This window comes from Notechis scutatus, chromosome 1 (genome assembly GCF_049901735.1).
Source record: "Notechis scutatus isolate UNSWTSFEM ecotype Mainland chromosome 1, rNotScu1.2, whole genome shotgun sequence".
Taxonomy (NCBI): Eukaryota; Metazoa; Chordata; class Lepidosauria; order Squamata; family Elapidae; genus Notechis; species Notechis scutatus.
The window spans coordinates 340,607,593-340,629,782 of NC_142009.1; the positions used below are offsets into that span (position 1 = coordinate 340,607,593).

Genomic DNA, 22,190 nt, shown 5'->3' on the forward strand with positions numbered 1-22,190 from the left:
AATGTGGCAGTGTGGAAGCATCTGGTGCTAATATGGCTTCCAAAGATGAGACATGGCCTTTATCCTAGTGGTGTAGCTGATTATTTTCTTTGTTTTGGATTCAGGGCCTCCTGAAAGAAATGCTTGTTCTAGGAATCTTCAGATCATTGTCCTTTTCTCAAGAAAGAGGAAAATTAATGAACTTCAGTAGAATTTCCTGTCGTTACAGAACTGTTCATGCGGAGTGAGAAAAACGATAATCTATACTGTCAGCTTTCAAGATTTTCTCTTTTTTCCCCCTTTGCTTTGTATCTTTCGGCTCTCATAAGTAATGGGGGGAGGAGGGGGGATATGGTTATGGGAAGTGAGCTGGAGGTGTTACAAAACAGAACTGTATAAGTTGGGGGGGGAAAGGTTCTTGCTTAGGCTTCTATCCTATGCTATGCGCAGCTGCAACTCTTTATCAAAATATGTCAAGGTCAACAGAGAGAGGCCTCATCACCACCTGGAGATGCCCACATGATGATATACACAACTTTTAATTGGATGAGCCAATTGAACTATTGGGGGTGGGAACGTTGCCATCACTTTGTATATGTGATTTACGTGCCCATTTTCTCAGATTCAGAATTATTTTGTTGCTACCACTTGATTTCCAGTAAAAGATATATTTTCTCTAATTAATGGAGTCTAAGTATTTCTTTCTTGTATTTTGAATGGAGCACCAGCTGACATATACACAAATTATATGTGGGGGCATGACCTGTCTTTCCAGATGTTTTCATCAGGATGATTATCAACCATACAAAAGTAGGGAGTGACAACACCTTAGAGACTGTGCAGACCTAGTGAAGAAAGTGACTTATAATATTAATTTGGACATAAAGTCATAATAACAAAAATTTGAAGAAAGTTTCAATCCATTGTGAGGTACTTTTTAAAAAAATTAGGAATCAGTAATGAATGATGGCCTTTAGTAAATCTGTATTGTGACCACAATGGGAGCATTGTGGTCACAACATAGATTTAGTAAAGGCCATCTTCTTGTGCTCAGACCTGAAGAAGCTTTTCCAAGAGAGAAACAAATTGATTAAGGTGTTAGAAAAAATTGGGAAATTGTTCAGCCACTGGAGCAAAGTGAAGAAGGAAGGGAGAATAGAGTGATATAAAATGAAAAAGCGGAACTCTCTGATCTCTGTCATTGGAGGTGACAATCCCAAATCCTCATACTTAGGGAATATGCTTATCAACCTGGATAATGAACCCAACAAGAAAAAAAAATTAAAACCTCTTTGGATTAAAATAAATGAAGTGAGAAACTGTCCTGTTGGGAACTAATATCCACATATTTAATGCAAAAGTTTACTTATATCTTGATTACTGGGCCCTCACAGGGGACAACTAGAAAGTCTGAAAAATAAAAGGATGGATGACATTTGCTGATTAACAGATACTTAGCATATTAGACACATAACATTTACAATTATTTAATGGACAACATTTCCTTACATTTCATGATTTTAGAAATCAGATCAAATACAAAATATCCCAAAATCAAAGTGCCCAATCTCCACCTAAATCAGAAATTCTTCTGCCTCATTATATTATCTTTACGATTCAGATGGGGCCTCAGTACAATAATGTAGCATTTGGGGGAAAAGATACAAGCCAAGAGACCAGCACCAGAGGCCAAGGTGGAGAAGATCTCCACGGCCACCATGGATTTCCCTTTGGTGCTCAGGTAGGTTGGGAGGAAGGTGAGCCAAACGCTGCAAAAGACCAGCATGCTAAAAGTAATGAACTTGGCTTCATTGAAGCTGTCTGGCAATTTCCTAGCCAGAAAGGCCAGTGTAAAACTGATAAGGGCCAGGAAACCCAGGTAGGCCAGGACAGCGTAAAACATTGAAGCTGAGCCTTCATTACATTCTATGATGGTCTCTCTGACCAAGGAATGGAAGTCCAAGTTGGGAAATGGGGGATAAGTTATCAACCAGGTGACACAAAGAAGTGCTTGGACAAGGGGACAGCTTAAGACAATAGAGATGGTCAGTGGTTTTCCTAAGAATGTCCTTGTCCTGTTCCCTGGCTTGGTAGCCATGAAGGCCAGAACCACCATGACAGTTTTTGCCAACACAGAGGAAACCGCAAGGGAAAAGAGAATGGCAAAGGCAGTTTGTCGGAAGAGACAGGTGAGCTTCCTGGGTCGACCAATGAAGAGAAAGGAGCAGAGGAAGCAGAGCAGGAGGGAGAACAGGAGGATGTAGCTGAGATCTCTGTTGTTAGCCTTGACAATTGGTGTGTCATGATGTTTACGGAAAATCACCAGAATTGCAATTGTGCTCAGAGAAAAAAAAAGAGCTAAAGAGGATAAAGCATACCCCAGGGGGTCTTGATAGGCAAGGAAGTGGAGCTTCTTGGGAATGCAGTGGACCTTATCCTTGTTGGGGTATTCATCTTTTGGGCAAGGAGCACAATCAGCTGCATCTGAAATTAAAAATCTTTATATAATCATTTAAGAAACATCTGCCATGATCATTATCTCACCTTAGGGGTGACATGACTGTCCCTTTTCTGCTATGGCCAGCTCACAAAGCAAGTGATGGAATAACCTATTGTGCATTTCATGGTGGATCAATTTTCCTTCTTTGTTCATCATCCTAGGTTAGTTTAGTCAGAGATATGGATCTATTCATCTCCAGTTGGTCTGGACAATTTGTTGTGGAAAAAGGCCCTGTCTATTCTAGGTTCTAAACTTCATAAACAGAAGGATAGAATCAAGATCATGTGAAGTGTTAATACCACTTTATAATTCCTTGGTAAGGTCACACTTGGAATTCTGCATTCAGTTTTGGTCACCATGGTGTAAAACAGATGTGCAGAGAAAGAGTGCAGAGAAAAGCAACGAAGATGATTAGGGGACTGGAGGTGAAAACATATGCAGAACAGTTGCTGGAATTGGGGATGTCTAGTCTGATGAAAAGAAGGACTAGGGGTGACATGATAGCAGTGTTCTAATATTTGAGGGGCTGCCCCAAAGAAGAGGGAGTCAAGCTATTCTCCAGAGAACCTAAGGCAGGACAAGAAGCAATGGATGGAAACTAAGCAACCTAGAGAGAAGCAACCTAGAACTAAGGAGAAATTTCCTGACAGTGATGACAATGAACCAGTGGAACAACTTGCCTCCAGAAGTTGTGAATGCTCCAACACTGGAAGTTTTAAAGAAGTGTTTGGATAACCATTTGTCTCAAGTGGTGTAGGGTTTCCTGTCTACACAGGAGGTTGGACTAGAAGACCTCCAAGGTCCCTTCCAACTGTGTTATTCTATTCTATTCACTGGACAGTTCCATGACTATTGTAACCCACTGGAACTACAAAAATCTGATATATGCATCAGCCAGAAATCTTGCTCTTTTGTGTGTCTCTGTATCCATTATATTGTGTGCTGAGAATGTCCAAAATGTAACAGAGTAAGACATAAAAAGGTGCACTGAATGTCACGAGAAGGAACAGTCCAGTTGATTACAAGGATATTCAATTGTGCACCAAGTATTCTGAAAAGGCAAAGAAGTGATTTTACAGAGGAAACCTCTGTACCCTGAAACTTTGAAGCCTATCAATTCTATGAACAATGATAAAAAGAAATCAATATTTTGATTCACGGAATGGTTCATTGATCCTGGATGGTCTATATTTGAAATATGTTCTACCTGTCAGATCAGAAATGGTCCCATCTGAACAAGGTATACATAGATAGCAGCAAACCTGCTCGCCCTCTGGAACTCTTCTCCTCTCTCCTGCCTGGCACCTCTTCATGCCACACCTGGCAAAGGGCACCTTCTAAAAAGAAAAGAGAAATGCTTTAGATGACTGTAACAATGGACATGCTTCATTTATCCACTTCCACGTTCAATGAAAATAGTTCATTATAGTCTACCAGCAACCTGGAACAGTTCTTATGGGATACAGATTGGAGCTCAGATTTTGGCATGCAAAGGAAGACTTGTGACATTGAGCTACAGCTTTTATGACACAATAACACATGAGAATCCATCTGAACAGTTTGAAGAAGTAAGTTCTTAGAGGATTTGGTGTGTATTAGCAAAACAGAAACAGAACAAGTTGGTGGTAATTTAGGCAACAATGAAGAACTTGGTTTGCGGTATGATTGATTAATGTTTCTGTTTCCATGTAACTGATTTCTTTTATTAATACAATGTTTTCAGTTAGAATAATAACAGTAGATGGGCTGGGCATTAATTTGAGTTTTACCAATTTTGAATATCTATGAATTACATTTACATAAGTCTTAAATTCTCCATTCTCTTTCCCCCCTTTCCTTTTTCTTCTCCACATAGAATTACTTGTTCATGAAAGATGGCTTCTTCTTTGTCCCAGTCTTCTTGTTTTGCAGTCTTTTCCTGTTGTTTCTCAAAGTTCCAAATCTCCATTTCTATGAATTGAAAAACGAAGCCAAAAGAACCCTTCCCTTCTTGTGCATCTTCTTTGTACTTTTTAAGTTCCATTTTCAATTCATCCAAAAGTGATGCCATTGCAGAAATTTTTAAACAACCACTCGATTGATTTTAGTCATTCAAATATAATAACCAAAAATCCAAAAGTCACCAAGTAATCCAAATACACGCAAGCTGTTTGTTTTTTTTGCTCTTTCTTTTTTCCCCCCCACTTTCTCTTCCTGGGGTTACTATTTAGTTGCAATGTTTCAGTTAAAATGTATCTTTTAGAAGTCTTATTGAAATTTTACTTTAGATTCTTTTAAAGTCCAGGCAGTCTCCTCCCTTCCAGATCCTGCCCTTATTCTTTTCTCTCCCTTCCTGCTTATAGAAGAAAATTTTTTTAATGTCCAGAAATCTTTATTGTCCCTTTGGCATTTAGTTATATTTTCAGTTTAATTGCCTATTGATGCCAAAGCAGATTTTTCCAATTTCTTATTCTTAATTGTCAATATAAGGAAGGAGAGAAGAAAATAAAGTCAAACCTTTCCCTTTTCACTTTCTTTCGCTGCTTCCGACTCTTCTTTGGAGCGATGTTATTTCTTGTAAAATTTAAATTCCAGGGTACCTTAGTTATTGCTTTTTCAACTTAGCCCAGTCAGCCAAAACTTTCACTTCTTATCTTCCTCCTGCATGTTCTTTTCCAGTTGAGATCTTCTTTGAGGTAGCCATTTCTGACTACCGCTCCTACCGCCTTTGGGAAAGGGAGTAATGGCCAGCTGAGGAGGAGAGATGCGGCTCTCCTCGACCCTGCTGACAGACTCCCCATTCTTCACCACCTCTACAGGGTGGCTTAGCCCTGAAGCCAGCAGGCTCGGGCCGCTTCAGCGGCGAGCCCAGGCAGAAACTGTGCACGATCGTGGATTCCTGTCTGTCGCCGAAGCCCTTCAAACCGGAAGTTTGGAGCAAGATATAAAGAAACAGGACCTATTTAGAGATAATGGGTGAAAATCTAACTGAAAAAAGGATTCTGTAAAGGTACATAAGATTGTATTGTTATATTTGTAATAGAAATAACTTTAGAAAATTGGAAACAACATATGATTAGAATGAGGGATAAAATAGTTAGTGTAATTTAGTGAAATGTTTGTGAATAAAGTAAATGAAATAAAATAAATGAGAAAATTGAATTAGGAAGGAATGGGAATATTTTAATTAGTCAATGTTTTATAAAATATAAGTGAAGAGGTGGGGGAATTAATTATGGAAAGTTTATAATTGTTCCCATAGAAGTATGATATTTAATTGAAAAGTAACATGAAAAATGTTAAGACTTTAATGAATATTAATATTAATGGTAGAATTGAATTGGAATGGAAATTGATGTGTTTTAATTATATACATTTATAATTTTTTCTTTTGCTTTTTTTTTTTTAAAAGAATACTGCGTGTAGTTTAAGAATGTACCCGGCAGAATCCGAATGGAAGTTATGTATTATATTGAGTGTTATAACTTTAGGGGAAAGATATAAAGGTGTCATACTCCAATCAGTAACTACAGAAGAAATTTTGTTTAATGAGAAAAGATAATAGACAATTGAAACAGGCCAGACAAAATATATAAATATAATGATTTGAATTGAGATGAAATAAATAAAATAATATCGAGAAAATTAAAAGAGGGTAGAAGCCAGGTAGAAAATGTAAAATAGTAATAAGATATGGAATAGAATATAAAAATGAGCATGAACTTGAATTTGTGTCTGTACGAAGAAATGTAACCCGAGATTATGCTGCTTTCAAAAAAGATGTTTTAATTGTATTTCTTTTCTTTTTGTGAAAACTCAAATAAAATTTACAAAAAGAAAAAAGAAATCACTGTTGCCTGCTCTAATGGGCAACTCAGTTACAAGAAGTTCTTTCCAATCCTGAGACAAATCTGACCTCAAATGTCTTACATACATAACAGGTTTTTCACCAAATGGCTGTCATATTTCCTGATTTCCTGATAATTTAGTTTGGAAGTTCTGCATCCCCAGGGTAGAATGAATCTTCCATCTCACCTTTGTAGGCCAGACAATTGCATCAGAGTGAATGGTGACATCCTGACCTTGGGAAGCCCCAGGATTTATTTGCCCAACATTCAGAAGGACAATTGATCGATTGGGGAGGCGATCCCAATTGAGAAGGTCATAACGAGCAGATTCCAGTCCTTTTTTTGAGAAGGAGACTTCTTCTCCAGCACTGTTGTTGATCTGGACGCTCATCAGATAAGGAAAAAGCTGAAACAAAAGTGACCTTCATGAATTGGAGTAATTGACTGAAAGCTAGAGATAAGGCATCATGACTTCTATCATTTTTACTATTTATTTTTATTTTTGCCATCATTTTATTTTTATACTCTATATAAATGACCTTTGCGATCACCTTATAAGCAACTGCATCCTCTTTGTGGATTATGTAAAACTATTCAACACTACCGACAATGCTTACTGCTCTTCAAAGTGACCTTGATTATGTATCTGAATGGTGAAACAATTGGCAACTCCAAATCTTGACCAACAAATGCTCTGTCCTACACATTGGTCAAAAGAATCAGTATACCAAATACAAGCTAAGCGGATATGACCTTGTTGATGACCTCACTCTGTCAAGGACCTAGGACGACTCATATCTAATGACCTAAGCACCAGAGCTCACTGTAACAGCATTGCCAAAAAGGCATTAAGAGTTGTAAATCTAATCTTACGAAGCTTCTCCTCTGGAAATATAGAATTGCTAACTAGGGCATACAAAACCTTTGCTAGACCAATACTCGAATACAGCTCATATGTCTGGAATCCGCATTGTATATCAGACATTAATACAATTGAGCAAGTCCTGAAGTGTTTCATGAGAAGAGTACTACACTCCTCTGCTCGCAACAGAATACCCTATATCACCAGACTTGAAATTTTGAGCTTGGACAATCTTGAACTACACCACCTACAGTTGGACTTAAGCGTAGTACACAAAATTATCTGCTACAATGTCCTACCAGTCAATGACTACTTCAGCTTCAACTGCAACAATACAAGAACACACAACAGATACAAGCTCAATGTTAACCGCTCCAAACTTGATTGCAGAAAGTACGACTTCAGCAACAGAATGGTCAATGCCTGGAATGCACTATCTGACTCTATTGTTACATCCTCTAACCCCACTCCTTTAACCTCAAACTATCCACTATTGATCTCACCCCATTCCTAACATTCTGTAAGGGGTGTGCATATTGTCCCCCTTTATTCATACCTATTTCCTGTATTCTTACTCATGTTTATACTTATACCTATTATTTTGTAAGTGATTGACAAATCAAATAAATAAATAAAATAAATAAATAAATTCGGGGATAGGCAACTCAGGCAAACTTTGAAGATCTTTCAGGATGTTATATAAAGATATTTTCTCTATAGATCTTGAAGATAACTGGTTTGCAGTTCTTCTCTTTTCCCCCTCTGCCCCCTTTCCACTGAACATTATGGTGAATTCAAATTATTTTTACCAATAATTGCTGTTTTAATATGTTCAGAAGTACATTGATATTGTAGCAAACAGATGGTGTATTTAATGAATATTATAAGTATATGAAGTTTCCTAAATAAATTCTGTGATCTGAATACGAAGTGACAGAGATTACCTACCATGGCAGAACATTGGAGATTCTCTTTCAAAGTCTCCCAAGGGCTGGTTGTGATCCAGATCCATACACTGCATGTAAAGCATGTGCCACAGCATAAATAGCATTGTAGACATTGTAACTTTCACCAGTCATTATTGTTTGAAACATGTAGGTTGGCAGATTCGCTAAATTCTCTTTTCCTGTACAGTATTTCTTCTGTTTTATAAAATAGCGTCCTGGTTTGTGGAACTCACAGTCAAATACCTTTTCCCACCATAGTGGGAGAATCCTATCCTCTTGTGGGTTCAAAGGGTCTAAGGAGAGGAGGAAATTTCTGAATTCTGAGATATCTCCGCTGTGATCCCTAAAATGCAAAGACCCATGCAAGTGCTTTAAAACTTTCCAAGTATCATGAAGATGGTTTGTATGTGGTTTCCAATATGAAGTTAAGATCTAAACTTTTGGACATTGTTTTTTCAAATAAGTTCAGAATCAAAAGAAATGTTTCAACAATATCAGGTTCTGCAAAGAAAAGAATGACTTCAACATTAGCCCATAGTTTTGAAAGTAATGTGAATTTGAACACTTCTGCATGAGAAAAATCATGTTTCATCATTTGAGTAAAGGCCAGGCAGATCTTCTCCATGAGCATTGGCCTCAGATTTGAGATGAATCGTTCTCCATTCTCATTTTCAGAGTCAATAAACCCAACCCAGTTCCACTGGAAATACAGGAGCATTCAGACTAAACCCACATATTGAGGAAATTCCTTGGGATTAATCCAAAAAGAGGAAGGATAAACTCTTTGGTCTCCCTGAATGAACTTAAAGCCAATGCTGAGCTGGAAAAAAAAAAGAATCTTCTTTAAAAGAGAAAAGATAAAGATTGATGGTGACTTTAGAGGTCCCCATTTTGTAGTTTATTGACCCCGTCAAGCTGAGTCACTTTGAGACATAAGATTCTCCCTTTCTCTGGAAGAACCACCAATTAATATATTTTCCCTGGTTGTAACATGTCAGAATCCAAGGAAACAAACAATAAAGTTGGTACAGGGAATAAACTACAATGAAAGAGCACTTACTCTTCTATGAATAACACATTATTCATAGGTACAGAAATATTACATTATGTATCTCTTAGAGAAAGAACCACCAATTAACAGATTTTCCAGTAAAATATAACTTGACACATAAAATATCAAAATGAGTCCGACTGTAGCATTACTTCTCAAAGTCCTATAGTAATTGATGTCAAGCTCTTTTGGTGTCATGTTGGACTTTTGTGTTCACTTCTGTAGTTTGTCTCCTCCATAACTATATCTAAATGAGCCCCCTTACCTGTGGGATCTTGAAGATACTGAAGATGGAGGCCATCAGCATTGAGAATTGGGGGTTGTCACCGCCAATGACAGAGAAGAGAGTGTCCCTCTGGTCACATTTATAGCCTGGAACCATTTGGTCATGTGTGGAGAGCAGAAAGAGGCTGATCAACAAAACTCTTTTGTTCCAATTGGCATTGTCATACATGTTGAAGCCCAGAGTGATGTTGAGGAGGAGAACCAGGCCATGAACATCTGGTAGTTGTTGGGTATGGGTCTACAGTGAGAGAAACATTGTGAAACATTACACCAAAGCATGTGATGAAGTTTGCCTTGTATTCTTTCTTTGTGGGGTTTTCTTTGGACTCCCAAATATTAATGGTTTTTTGGGGAAGATGCTTCTTGATTAATCTTGGATGGCTTTGTGGGAAAGGATACTAAGTCAGAGCTGTCAAACTTGCCACATCACAGCAGTGTCATGTGATGTCTAGACTGGGCATGGGTGCTAGACTGGGAGTGGCCAGCATGTGACACATCCAGTCTGTGGGCCACAAGTTTGATAGCACTGTACTAAGTTAATAGTCTGTGACATTCTCTCTATATATCACAGTTTGATTTTATGGATTGCACTCAATGGAGAACTGATTTTTGCCACACAGGAGATACACAATTTCAGTCTCTATCTCCAAAGAGAGATTCAATCAGGTTGGTCTCTCTTGAGCTTCAGGAAAGTGGAAAAGGCCTGCACTATGTATATGAAGGGCTTTTGGTGAAGGATGGGTTGCATCTTAAAAGAACTGGGCAGAATATATTCAGAAAGCAAGTCATGGCTCAACTCATCAAGAGGGCTTAAAACTAAAAATGAAGGGGAAGGCTGATCAATCTTTAGGATCTTTAAGGACTTAATTCCAAGCACAAAACCCCATACAACCAATCAAACAATGAAGTATCAAGTGGTGGGAAGGAAGAAAAACCCAGATATGAACTAGGAGTTGTAGGAAGCATACCCAGGGTTGGCCATAAAGGACTGCAATAGTTATGCTCTAATGCTCAAAGTTTAGGGAACAAACAGGGTGAGCTTGAAATACTAGTACATGAAGGCAATTGGGATATATTTGCTATTACTAAAACTTGGTGGGATGAAACACATGATTGGAATGTAGCGATGGAAGGATACTAACTACTAACTTCAAGAGAAGCAGACCTAACAAAAGTGGAGCTGGAGTTGCATTATGTGTAATAGATCACTTGCTCTCTACATAGATGCTTCCAAACCATTACAGTCTGGTTTGGAAGCATTCCTGCTTCAGACAGGAAGGCCATGCAGTGAGTGGTGAGGACAGCAGAAAAGATCATTGGCTGTTCACTCTCTTCCATCCAGGACGTGGCACATAAGCCATGCTTGAGCAGGGGCCATGGGATTGTCTGGGATGCTGCACATCATCTTTACATGACCTGGTTTTCATGTTCCCTTCTGAGAGGGGTCTTCGTGGCATCCAAAGCAGAATCTCCAGATTCAGCCACAGTTTTGTGCCATATAGCATCAACCTTTTGAACCCTCAAGTTTCTTCTTTCCACTACATATTCAAGATGGACAGTGATTAATATTTATATGTATGTATATGTTAGGGTGTAGGCATATACATATGTCGTATATAGCATGTTTATATGTGTGTTATGTATGTGTGCATTTTGAGAACAGGTAATAGAATTTCATTTTTAATCTGTGCCAGTGTACCCACAGTAAAAAAAATGACAGCAAAGGTTATCTTATCTAGATAGAATAGAATAACATAGTTAGAAGGGACCTTGGGGGTCTTCTAGTCCAACCCCTTGCCTAGGCAGGAAACCTTACACCATTTCAGACAAGTGGTTATCCAACATCTTTTTTAAAACTTCCAGTGTTGGAGCATTCACAACTTCTGGAGGCAACTTGTTCCATTGATTAATTGCTCTAAGTATCAGGAAATTTGTCCTTAGTTCTAAGTTGCTTCTCTCCTTGATTAGTTTTGACCCATTGCTTCTTGTTTTGCCTTCAGGTACTTTGGAGAATAGCTTGACTCTCTCCTCTTTGTGGCAGCCCCTGAGATATTGGAACACTGCTATCATGTCTCCCCTAGTCCTTCTTTTCATTAAACTAGACATACTCATTTCCTGCAACCGTTCTTCATATGTTTTAGCCTCCAGTCCCTTAATCATCCTTGTTGCTCTTCTCTGCATTCTTTCTAGAGTCTCAACATCTTTTTTACATCATGGCAACCAAAACTGGATGTAGGATTCCAAGTGTGGTCTTACCAAGGCATTATAAAGTGGTATTAACACTTCATGTGATCTTAATTCTATGATCCTTCTGTTTATGCAGCCTAGAATTGTATTGGCTTTCTTAGCAGTTCTGCACATGGTTATCTCATATTTAAATGGTTGTCCACTAAGACTCCAAGATCCCTCTCACAGTTACTACTATTGAGCAAGGTACCACATATACTGTACCTGTGCATTTGATTTTTCTTGCCTAAATGTAGAACCTTACATAACAAAGGATGAAAACCAACTAGAATGCATATGGGTCAACTTAAAAGAAAAAAAGCATGAGATTGCCATAGTCATATTCTACAGGCCAACCAACCAAGCTGAAGAAATAGATGAACTTTTACAGTTTCAGTGGCCTCTCTGTATCCCATCTACTAGAAGAGATTTGGTCAGATTAATCCCTTTTGAGTTTCAGGAAAGTGGAAGAGGGTGTGTTGTAATTGTGGGACACCTAATAATTCAATTTATGTAAGAAAGCTGCAAGTTAGTTTTAAAACTCTGTAACAAAAATAAACACAACAGAGGAAGGGAATGATATAAACAGAATAGAAATATGAAATGCCACTTAGACAGTGTGTCATCATGTGTGTGTATATTTCTGCATGTGTTTGTGTGCAGTTCCAAAGTCAGGACCTGTAGATAATGTGTTGTGTTAGTTATATGACTCAATTTATAAAGGGAATGATTTTTGGTATAGTCTGTGTATGGCAGTGGTGGGATTCAATTTTTTTTTACTACCGGTTCTATGGGTGTGGCTTGGTGGGCATGGCAGGGGAAGGATACTGTAAAATCTCCAGTCAGTGGTGGTATTTGCCAGTTCTCTGAACTACTCAAAATTTTTGCAACCGGTTCTCCAGAACTGGTCAGAACCTGCTGAATACCACCTCTGGTGTATGAGAAATTAAAATAAAAAAATAACATTTTCTCTTGCTGAAATGGTCAACATTTAATTGCATTCTTTGCTAACATTCACTGCACAATTTCCAAGTGGTTCTACAATTTCCCATTCCTCCAACTTGACCTTTGTATCCTTCCTTCCTTCCTATTTCTCCATTACCTCCCTCCCTTTCCATTTCCTTCCATTCATTCATTCATTCATTCATTCATTCATTCATTCATTCATTCCAGCAACTTATTCAGAACATGCTTAGGGATCATGTTTATAAAAGCGGATAATGAACCCAAGCAGAAAAAAAATTAAAGACTCTTTGGATTAAAATAACTGAACTGATCTGTTGGGAACTAATATCTACATAAATTACAAAAGTTAATTTCTATTGTGATTACTGGAGCCTCACTGGGGACAATGAAAAAGAATGAAGAATAAAAGGATGGTGATTGTTGCAGACCAACAAATATTTTGTGATTAGTCATATAAAATTATTTCCAATTATTTAATAGACAACATTTTATTGCATTTCATGATTTATTGTTGGAATCAGACCAAATACAAAAATATCCCAAAATCACAGTGCCGAATCTCCACTTAAGTCAGAAATTCTTATGCCTCATTATATTCTCTTTACAATTGAGATTGGGCTTCAGTAGGATAATGTAGCATTTGGGGAAAAATATACAAGCCAAGAGACCAGCCCCAGAGGCCAAGATGGAGAAGATCTCCACGGCCACCATGGACTTCCCTTTGGTGCTCAAGTAGGTGGGGAGGAAGGTGATCCAAACACTGCAGAAGACCAGCATGCTAAAAGTAATGAACTTGGCTTCGTTAAAGCTATCAGGCAATTTCCTAGCCAGAAAGGCCACTGTGAAACTCATAAGAGCCAATAAACCAAGGTAGGCAAGGACAACATAAAACATTGAAATAGAACCTTCCTTACATTCTGCGATGACCTCTCAAAACAAGGAATAGAAATCCATGTTGAGAAATGGCGGAGAAGTTCCCAGCCAGGTGGCACAAAGAACTGCTTGGATCAGGGGACAGACTAAGACAATGGAGTTGGTCAATGGTTTTCCTAAGAGTTTCCTTGTCCTATGCCCTGGATTGCTAGCCATGAAGGCCAGAATCACCATGACAGTTTTTGCCAACACACAGGAAACTGCAAGGGAAAAGAGAATGGCAAAGGCAGTTTGTCGTAAGAGACAGGTCATCTTCCCAGGTTGACCAATGAAGAGGAAGGAGCAGAGGAAGCAGAGAAGGAGGGAGACCAAGAGGATGAAGGTGAGATCTCGGTTGTTGGCCTTTGACGATTGGTGTGTCATGGTGTTTATGGAAAATTAGCAGGACTGCAGATGTGGTCACAGAGAGGAAAAGAGTGAGAGAAACTAAAATGTATCCCAGGGTGTCTTGATAGGCAAGGAAGTGGATCTTCTTGGCAATGCATTGGTCCTGGTCCTTGTTGGGGTATTTGTCTTCTGGGCAAGGCTCACAGTGAGCTGCATCTGAAATCAAGAGTCTTTGATTATCATGAGAGTCTGAAATCAAAAGCACTGAATATCATGAGACGGAATGGACTCTTTTCCAGATCCAAATTGATTTATAGGGAAATTGGTTACAGGGGAAAGGATATAGAATTGTCCACTTAGTATTCTGAAAAGGAAAAGAAGTTGTACCCTAGAATATTGAGTTCTATGTAGAATGATTTTTAAAACATCAATATTTTGATTTATGGAATGTTTCAGTGATCCTGGATGGTCTATATTTGAAGTACAAGCTCGATACCTGTGCTTCACTATGAAACTCTGTGATCGGGCTTAGTTTTTGGGGAGGAAAATAAGGGGGGGAATTCTGCCTCTGCCTACCAACATCCATCGGTATTCATCTGGCTAGTGTCCTGTCAGTGTGTTAGAGCAGGGGGTCGCCAACTTTTTGGACCTCAGCGACCACAAAACTCATAATTTTAAATCCCAGGGACCACTAACTGGTTCTGTGGGCGTGGCCTAATTTGTGGGTGTAGCTTGGTGGTCATGTGACTGGCTGGGCATGGCTTGTATGTAAATATTATAAATATTTATCTAAATATTGAATTTTTTGTTTAAAAAGAGCAAGTTTTACCCAAAATCAGGCAAAACAGGCAGGCAGACTGAGTTGCTCACAGAATCATTTAGTGATCTATCTATCTGCCATCAGCTAGCTCAGTCTGCCTTATAATTTTTTCCCCCGCACAACCTCCCATATTTTCCCAAAAAAAACCCCCCAAAATACCCACCCCCCCCCCCCCCTTTATTTTAATTTTTTTTTTTTTTTAAACTACACCCCCCCCCCCCCCCAAACCCCCCCAACCAGCCCGCCCCCCCCCCCCCCCCCCCCCCCCCCCCCCCCTCGCCATTGTCAGCCATAACATTTGCTTGTCGTGAGTCTGCACTGAATGGAACCTTCAGTCCTAAGGGAAGTTCAGCTGTGCTTAAAAGCAGAGCTGAAGATCTAAAGACTAGCTAGAAAGCAAGAAATCCAACCTTTTCCTGCTTCCTAGCTAATCTAAATCTCCCGGCACAGCAGAACAGATGATGGCCAGAAAAAGGAAAAATAGCAATTTTAGCAGGCAAGATTGCCGGGTAAGGAATGAGTGGATGGGAAGCATTCCTGCAGGCCATGTGGACAGCGCAGCCTTGTGTTTCTGTGTAGCCTGGATTAATTGCTTTGGGGGGGGGTGTGTTCTGGGGGTGAGATTTCTCTGCAGCCCACCAAAATTTTCTCATGGCCCACCAGTGGGTGGGCAACCGCTGTGTTAAGAGAGTTGAGAGCTGTTTGGAAACTGAAGCAGTATTGGCTGTGTGATCAAGAAGGAGACAGCAAGGAGCCTGGGCATGGCTTAGCTCAACTGTTCTGTACTAAAGCTGTTTGGTGCTGCTGTGAATCTAAAACTGAAACTGAAACTCCTCTCCTCTGCTTGTGTTATGCCTTTGGAAGAGATTTCTTATCAGGTCGGGAGGGGAAGTAGAACTCCTTAGCATCAGAGCATGTTAATAATAATATAGGAAATACTAAAGCTCTGGTGGTCATTTCCAAAAATCCTTTCTTAGTGAACACCTAGAAGCCAAGAGGAACATATGTGCCAAATTTCATAGACTTTATGGTTCTGGAGATTTTGTGATAATGTGTGAGTGGTATTTCGGATAGATAGATAGATAGATAGATAGATAGATAGATAGATAGATAGATAGATAGATAGATAGATAGATGATAGATATTCTACCTGTGTGATCAGAAATGCTCCCATCTGAACAAGGGGTACATAGGTAGCAGCAAACCTGTTTGCCCTCTGGGACACTTCTCCTCTCTCCTGCCTGGCATCTCTTCCTGCTACACCTGGCAAGGGGCACTTTCTAAAAGAGAGAAATGCTTTAGATCAGGGGTGTCAAACTCAAGGCCCAGGGGCCAGATCTGGCCCATGGGGTGTTTAGATCTGGCCCTCAGGGTTGCCCTGGAAACAGTGAAGGACCAGCCTGCAGTGTCTCTGCCAGTGAAAACGGAACTCAGGAAAGCCACGGGAGGCCATCCTGAGCTCCATTTTTGCTGGCAGAAGGTTGCAGGAGGCCATTGTAGCCAAAAACAGAGCTCAGGAGCCCGTTTTCCCTAACAGAGCACTCAAGCCACTACTGGTGCCCCCCAACACAAGGTTTGTCGAATTGGCCATGCCCACCCTGGCCACACCCACCCCAGCCCCAAAATCAAACAAAACCCTCATGCAACCCTCAATGAAATTGAGTTTGATACCTGTGCTTTAGATGAATGTAACAATGGACATGCTTCATTATCCATTGCCACATTCTGTGTCCTTTAAGGCACAGAAACTAATTTTAGGCACAAATCCACATAATTAAAGTATAGACTTCTCCCTCCCCCTATTCGTGGAGGTGTAAGGCATCCAGAAAGTATCCATGATATCAATCACTCCGAGACATTTTCTCTCCATGTCTGGCATGTCAAAGGCAATTTCCCAAAGTGAAATTATTTTCACATGTTACACAGAATCCACCTTCTCTCCTCGCTTCTCTTCTCCCACTTCTACACTTCATAAATCACGAGAACCAATTAACTGCAACTGGAATTTCTTAATACGACATACAGAATAACCTTGAACATTTCAACTCCTCCACCCTCCCTTCGATGAAATGTGACAGCTGAAATTTAAAGCTGACAGCAGGTCACATTGTGCAATTGAGTGTCATGGTATTGTTATGAGAAAATCTCTTTGGGGTTTTGGCAAACACCTGCTGAAGTGTCCTTGATTCTCATTGCTACTGTTCTTGATATTTGGAATCTACATTCTCTTTCCCCCTTCTTTTGCCCCTAGTTTGTTGGGAAGCTGAGAAGTGATAGTGGTTGCAACAGCATAAGCACGCTTCAAGCTTTACATACATACATACATACATACATACATACATACATACATACATACATACATACATATATATATATATATATATATATATATATATATATATATATATATATATATATATATATATATATTCTTAAGTTTTCGGTACTTACATGTATGGCATTCAGCTTTGTTCGGGTATCTTCCCACGTCATAGTAGTTATGCTTTTAAAGTTGTAGCAACGTTTCGGCAGAATCTCATTGATGGTGATGATGGCAGATGAGATTCTGCCGAAACGTTGCTACAACTAAAGCACAACTACTATGGCGGATGAATACCGAACAAAGCTGAATGCCATATATATATATATATATATATATATATATATATTTGTTTTCTTAAGTTTTCTGAATGCGTACATGTATGGTATTCGGCTTGGTTCGGGTATTTTCCCCACGTCATTGTAGTTGTTCTTTTAAAGTTGTAGCAACATTTCAGCAGAATCTCATCTGCCATCATCAGGCTTCTGTATTGTGTCCTAACTAATGATAGCCGTCCATTTACCCGAAGCCAAGCTGCACTAAAGGCCTCCAATAAAGTAACACAATGCTGCCAGCCAATCAAGATACAAAAAGAGCCAAAAAACAGACAGAAGATATTAGAGACACCAATCAAGCAGAACACAGCAAACTCCGAGACCAATAAACACAGACCAAGACTCCCAACCAATCAGGATGAAGAAAAAACCATTCTGGCACAGCAATAGGCTGCCCCAAATTTAAATCTGAAACCACTGTAAAAGTCTGACTCACAGACGGACACAATACAGAAGCCTGATGATGGTAGATGAGATTCTGCTGAAACGTTGCTACAACTTTAAAAGAACAACTACAATGACGTGGGAAAATACCCGAACCAAGCCGAATACCATATATATATATATATATATTCTGAGGTTCTCGCGGGTATTTGTATGTGGATCTTTGGTTATTCGGGTTTTCTCCCACGTAAGATTGGAAGCATCTAGGCAACGTTTCGATGAAGTCTCATTCATCATCTTCAGGCTTGTGTCTTCCGCTCTGTGCTTCTCAGAGTGATGTGAGCTTGCAGTTTATTTATTTATTTATTTATTTGATTTGCCAATTGTTTACAAGATAATAAGTATAAGTGTATACATAGTTGTGAATACATGAAATGGGTACATATAAGAAAAATAAAAGAATAAGAGAAATAATAGGACAGGGACGGTAGGCACGATGGTGCGCTTATGCACGCCCCCTACAGACCTCTTAGGAAAGGGGTGAGGTCAATAGTAGACAGTCTAAGGTTAAAGTTTTTGGGGTTTGGGGAAGAGACTACAGAGTCGGGTAGAGTATTCCAGACATTGACCACTCTATTGCTGAAGTCGTATTTTCTGCAATCAAGTTTGGTGCGGTTTACTTTGAGTTTGTATCTATTGTGTGCTCTTGTGTTGTTATGGTTGAAGCTGAAGTATTCATTGACAGGTAGGACATTGCAATGTATGATTTTATATACCATGCTTAAGTCAGACCGAAGGCGGCGTAATTCAAGGTTTTCTAGTTTTAGAATTTCAAGTCTGGTGGCATAAGGTATTCTACAGTAGAAGAGTGGAGAACTCTTCTTGTGAAATATTTCTGGACTTTCTCAATTGTGCTAATATCAGATACGTAATGAGGGTTCCAGACTGATGAACTGTATTCGAGTATTGGTCTAGCAAAAGTTTTGTATGCTCTGGTTAGTAGTGTGATATTACCAGAGAAAAACTACGTAGGATTAGGTTAACAACTCTTAATGCCTTTTTGGCTATGTAGTTGCAGTGGGCTCTAGCACTTAGATCATTAGAGGTGAGTATTCCAAGGTCCTTTACAGAGCTTGGGTCATCAACAAGATCTTGACTATTCAGCTTGTATTTTATTTTCTGATTTTTTTTGCCAATATGTAAGACAGAGCATTTATTTGTTGAGATTTGAAGTTGCCATTTGTTTGACCATTCAGATACATAGTCAAGATCTTTTTGTAGGGTAGCAGTATTGTCTGTGGTATTGAACAGCTTTACATCATCAGCGAAGAGAAGCATAATTGCTCTTAATATGATCACAGAGGTCGTTTATGTAGAGTATGAAGAGAGTTGGTCCTAGAACACTGCCCTGGGGACACCACTATTGACAGGTACTGGATTTGATAGGACGCTCCCGATTTTGACCATTTGTTGTCTGTTTGACAGGAATGCTTCTATCCAGTTATTCAGTTGTCCAGAGATACCATAGGATTTTATTTTTAGGAGTAGTTTGTCGTGTACCACTGAATCAAAGGCTTTACAGAAGTCTATGTAGATTGCGTCTATTGCTTTGCCCTGGTCGAGTTGTGTCGTCCATATGTTTTTGCAGTGTAAGAGTAGTAAGAGTTGCAGATTACAGGATAGTAAGGGTTGCTTCTTCCTTTTAACTGCTAGTGGGGGTGTGACTTGATTGGGTGGGGGCTTTGCTGTGTTCTGATTGGGTGGGGGTGTGTTCTCATTGGTTGGGGGTTTGGCTGTGTTCTGATTGGTTGGGGGGTTGGCCGTGTTCTTTTTTTTTTTTTTTTTAAGTAAAGGTTTTATTGATTTTAACAACAAACAAAAACACATAAAACATAAAACATAACATAAAAACATCATCATCCTTCGTAAATTTACAGACAGTGTATCGGTTGGTTTACCACTCCTTTTTGTGCATCCATTTCATAGTCATCATAATAATTATATTACATAATAACTCATATTATCAATCAACAATTATATATCCTAATATCATTATTAAACAATCATTTGACTATAATTTTACTAATTCATACTTAAGCGAGATAACTATAGTTTAGTTAATTTATTTTCTAACAATCATAAAATCATACCAAGTCTATCTTAATAAAATATTATCAAAATATTATCAAAACCAAAAAAAAAGATAAAAATGTATATTCATGATTTCCTAGGTTTCTAAATATTTTATTATTATATTGTATTATCTAACCATTGATAAAAAAAGATCCCAAACTTCATAAAATTGTTTATCTTCTTGTTCTCTAATTTCAAATGTCAATCTACTCATTTCAGCACATTCCAATATTTTCTTAATAACTTCTTCTTCTAATGGTATTTTCTCATTCTTCCAATTTTTAGCAAATACAATCCTAGCCGCTGTTAATACATTTAAAATCAAATACTTTAAGTTTTTATTATATGTATCAGGTAAGATTCCCAGTAAAAAAATCTCTGGTTTCAAATCTATATGTTTCTTTGTCATTTTTTCCAACCATATGTGAATTCTAGTCCAATATTTTCTAGCGTCCTCACAAGTCCACCACATATGGTAATATGAGCCAGGTATCTGATGACATTTCCAGCACTTTTCAGATTTATTCTTGAACATTCTTGCTATTCTTGTCGGGGGGAAATACCACCTGTAAAACATCTTATACAAATTTTCTTTATATGCTGTTGACATTGTCATTTTATAATTTTGAGACCACAATTTTTGCCATTTCTCTAAATCAATCCCATATCCAAAATTCTTCCCCCAAGCAATCATTGTTTCTTTAACTTGTTCTTCCTCTAATTTAAATTCCAACAAATAATTATATAATTTTTTGATCACTTTTTCATCAGTACCTGTCAAAATCCTATCTAAATCAGTCAATTTATCATAGAATCCTTCCATTTTAGAATCTTTAAGATACCTTGAATGTATTTGTGCATATGAAAACCAATTCATCTTTATGCCTTGTTCTTCTAAATTTTGCATCGTTTTAAGTTCACCCTTTTCATCTAGTAATTCCCCATATCTAACTGTTTGGTCCTTCTTATAGGTTATAGGATAAGAAAAAGCTTCAATAGTTGATAACCAAACTGGGATTTTCAAATAACATTGTTTCTTAATTTTCTCCCAATTCAACCATAACGATTCCGTATATAATGCCTTCTAAAGTAACCCTGTGATTTAGTTCCCTTATACCATAAAAAAGCATGCCAACCCAATAATAAATCATGTCCTTCTAATGCCAACAATCTGGTCTTTCTTAATGTTATCCATTCTTTAGCCCACATTAAGTTTGCAGCTTGATAATACAACTCCCAATTAGGAAGGCCAAATCCTCCTCTAATTCTAGCATCCTGTAAAAGTTTTAATTTTATTCTCGCTTTCTTACCTTGCCATATATACTTCAACACAATTTTATTTAAATCTTCAAAATAATCCTTACCTAATTTAATTGGTATTGTTTGGAACAAATACAAATTCTGGGTAAAATATTCATCTTAATTGTTGAGATTCTACCTATCAATGACAATTGTAGGTTTTCCCATTTTTTCAGATCAGAGGCTATCTGCTGTTTAAGTTTAATATAGTTATTCTCTTTCAGTGTAGTACATCTTGATGTCAAATATATCCCCAAATATTTATTTATTTATTTATTTATTTTATTTATTTATTTATTTATTTATTTTATTTATTTGATTTGCCAATTGTTTACAAGATAATAAGTATAAGCATATACATAGTTGTGAATACATGAAATGGGTACATATAAGAAAAATAAAAGAATAAGAGAAACAATAGAACAGGGACGGTAGGCACGTTGGTGCGCTTATGCATGCCCCCTACAGACCTTTTAGGAAGGGGGTGAGGTCAATAGTAGACAGTCTAAGGTTAAAGTTTTTGGGGTTTGGGGAAGAGACTACAGAGTCGGGTAGAGTATTCCAGACGTTGACCACTCTGTTGCTGAAGTCGTATTTCCTGCAATCAAGTTTGGTGCGGTTTACTTTGAGTTTGTATCTATTGTGTGCTCTTGTGTTGTTATGGTTGAAGCTGAAGTATTCATTGACAGGTAGGACATTGCAATGTATGATTTTATATACCATGCTTAAGTCAGACCGAAGCGCGGCGTAATTCAAGGTTTTCTAGTTCTAGAATTTCAAGTCTGGTGGCATAAGGTATTCTACAACGAGTAGAAGAGTGGAGAACTCTCCTTGTGAAATATTTCTGGACTTTCTCAATTGTGCTAATATCAGATACGTAATGAGGGTTCCAGACTGATGAACTGTATTCGAGTATTGGTCTAGCAAATGTTTTGTATGCTCTGGTTAGTAGTGTGATATTACCAGAGAAAAAGCTACGTAGAGATTAGGTTAACA

The 22,190-nt window shown here is 38.3% G+C and overlaps 2 protein-coding genes across 2 annotated transcripts in view; both read right to left on the bottom strand.

Moving 5' to 3' along the window:
* Positions 1-1,505: 1,505 nt before the first annotated feature.
* On the bottom strand, positions 1,506-10,789 carry LOC148133631 (vomeronasal type-2 receptor 26-like). The gene is made up of 5 exons (XM_087967686.1): positions 10,694-10,789; positions 9,432-9,689; positions 6,494-6,712; positions 3,687-3,816; positions 1,506-2,463 (listed from the first exon to the last, which is right to left on the bottom strand). The coding sequence occupies exons 1-5, from the start codon at positions 10,787-10,789 to the stop codon at positions 1,559-1,561; spliced, it is 1,608 nt and encodes a 535-aa protein (XP_087823812.1). The 3' UTR covers positions 1,506-1,558.
* A 2,424-nt stretch (positions 10,790-13,213) lies between these two features.
* LOC148133632 (vomeronasal type-2 receptor 26-like) overlaps positions 13,214-22,190 on the bottom strand; it is a 33,059-nt gene continuing 24,082 nt past the window's right edge. Inside the window, exon 7 of the mRNA XM_087967718.1 lies at positions 13,214-13,548. Within this exon, the coding sequence (XP_087823844.1) occupies positions 13,214-13,548 (335 nt within the window). The remainder of the gene's footprint in view (positions 13,549-22,190) is intronic.

Coding starts and splice junctions, on each gene's coding strand:
- LOC148133631 (XM_087967686.1), bottom strand. CDS start 10,789: ATGGAAGAGAGTGAACAGCCAATGATCTTTTCTGCTGTCCTCACCACT. Junction 3,817..6,493: donor CAATTGTCTGGCCTACAAAG/GTGAGATGGAAG, acceptor TTTTCTTTTTAG/AAGGTGCCCTTTGCCAGGTG. Junction 2,464..3,686: donor GACCATTTCTGATCTGACAG/GTAGAACATATT, acceptor TTTTAATTTCAG/ATGCAGCTGATTGTGCTCCT.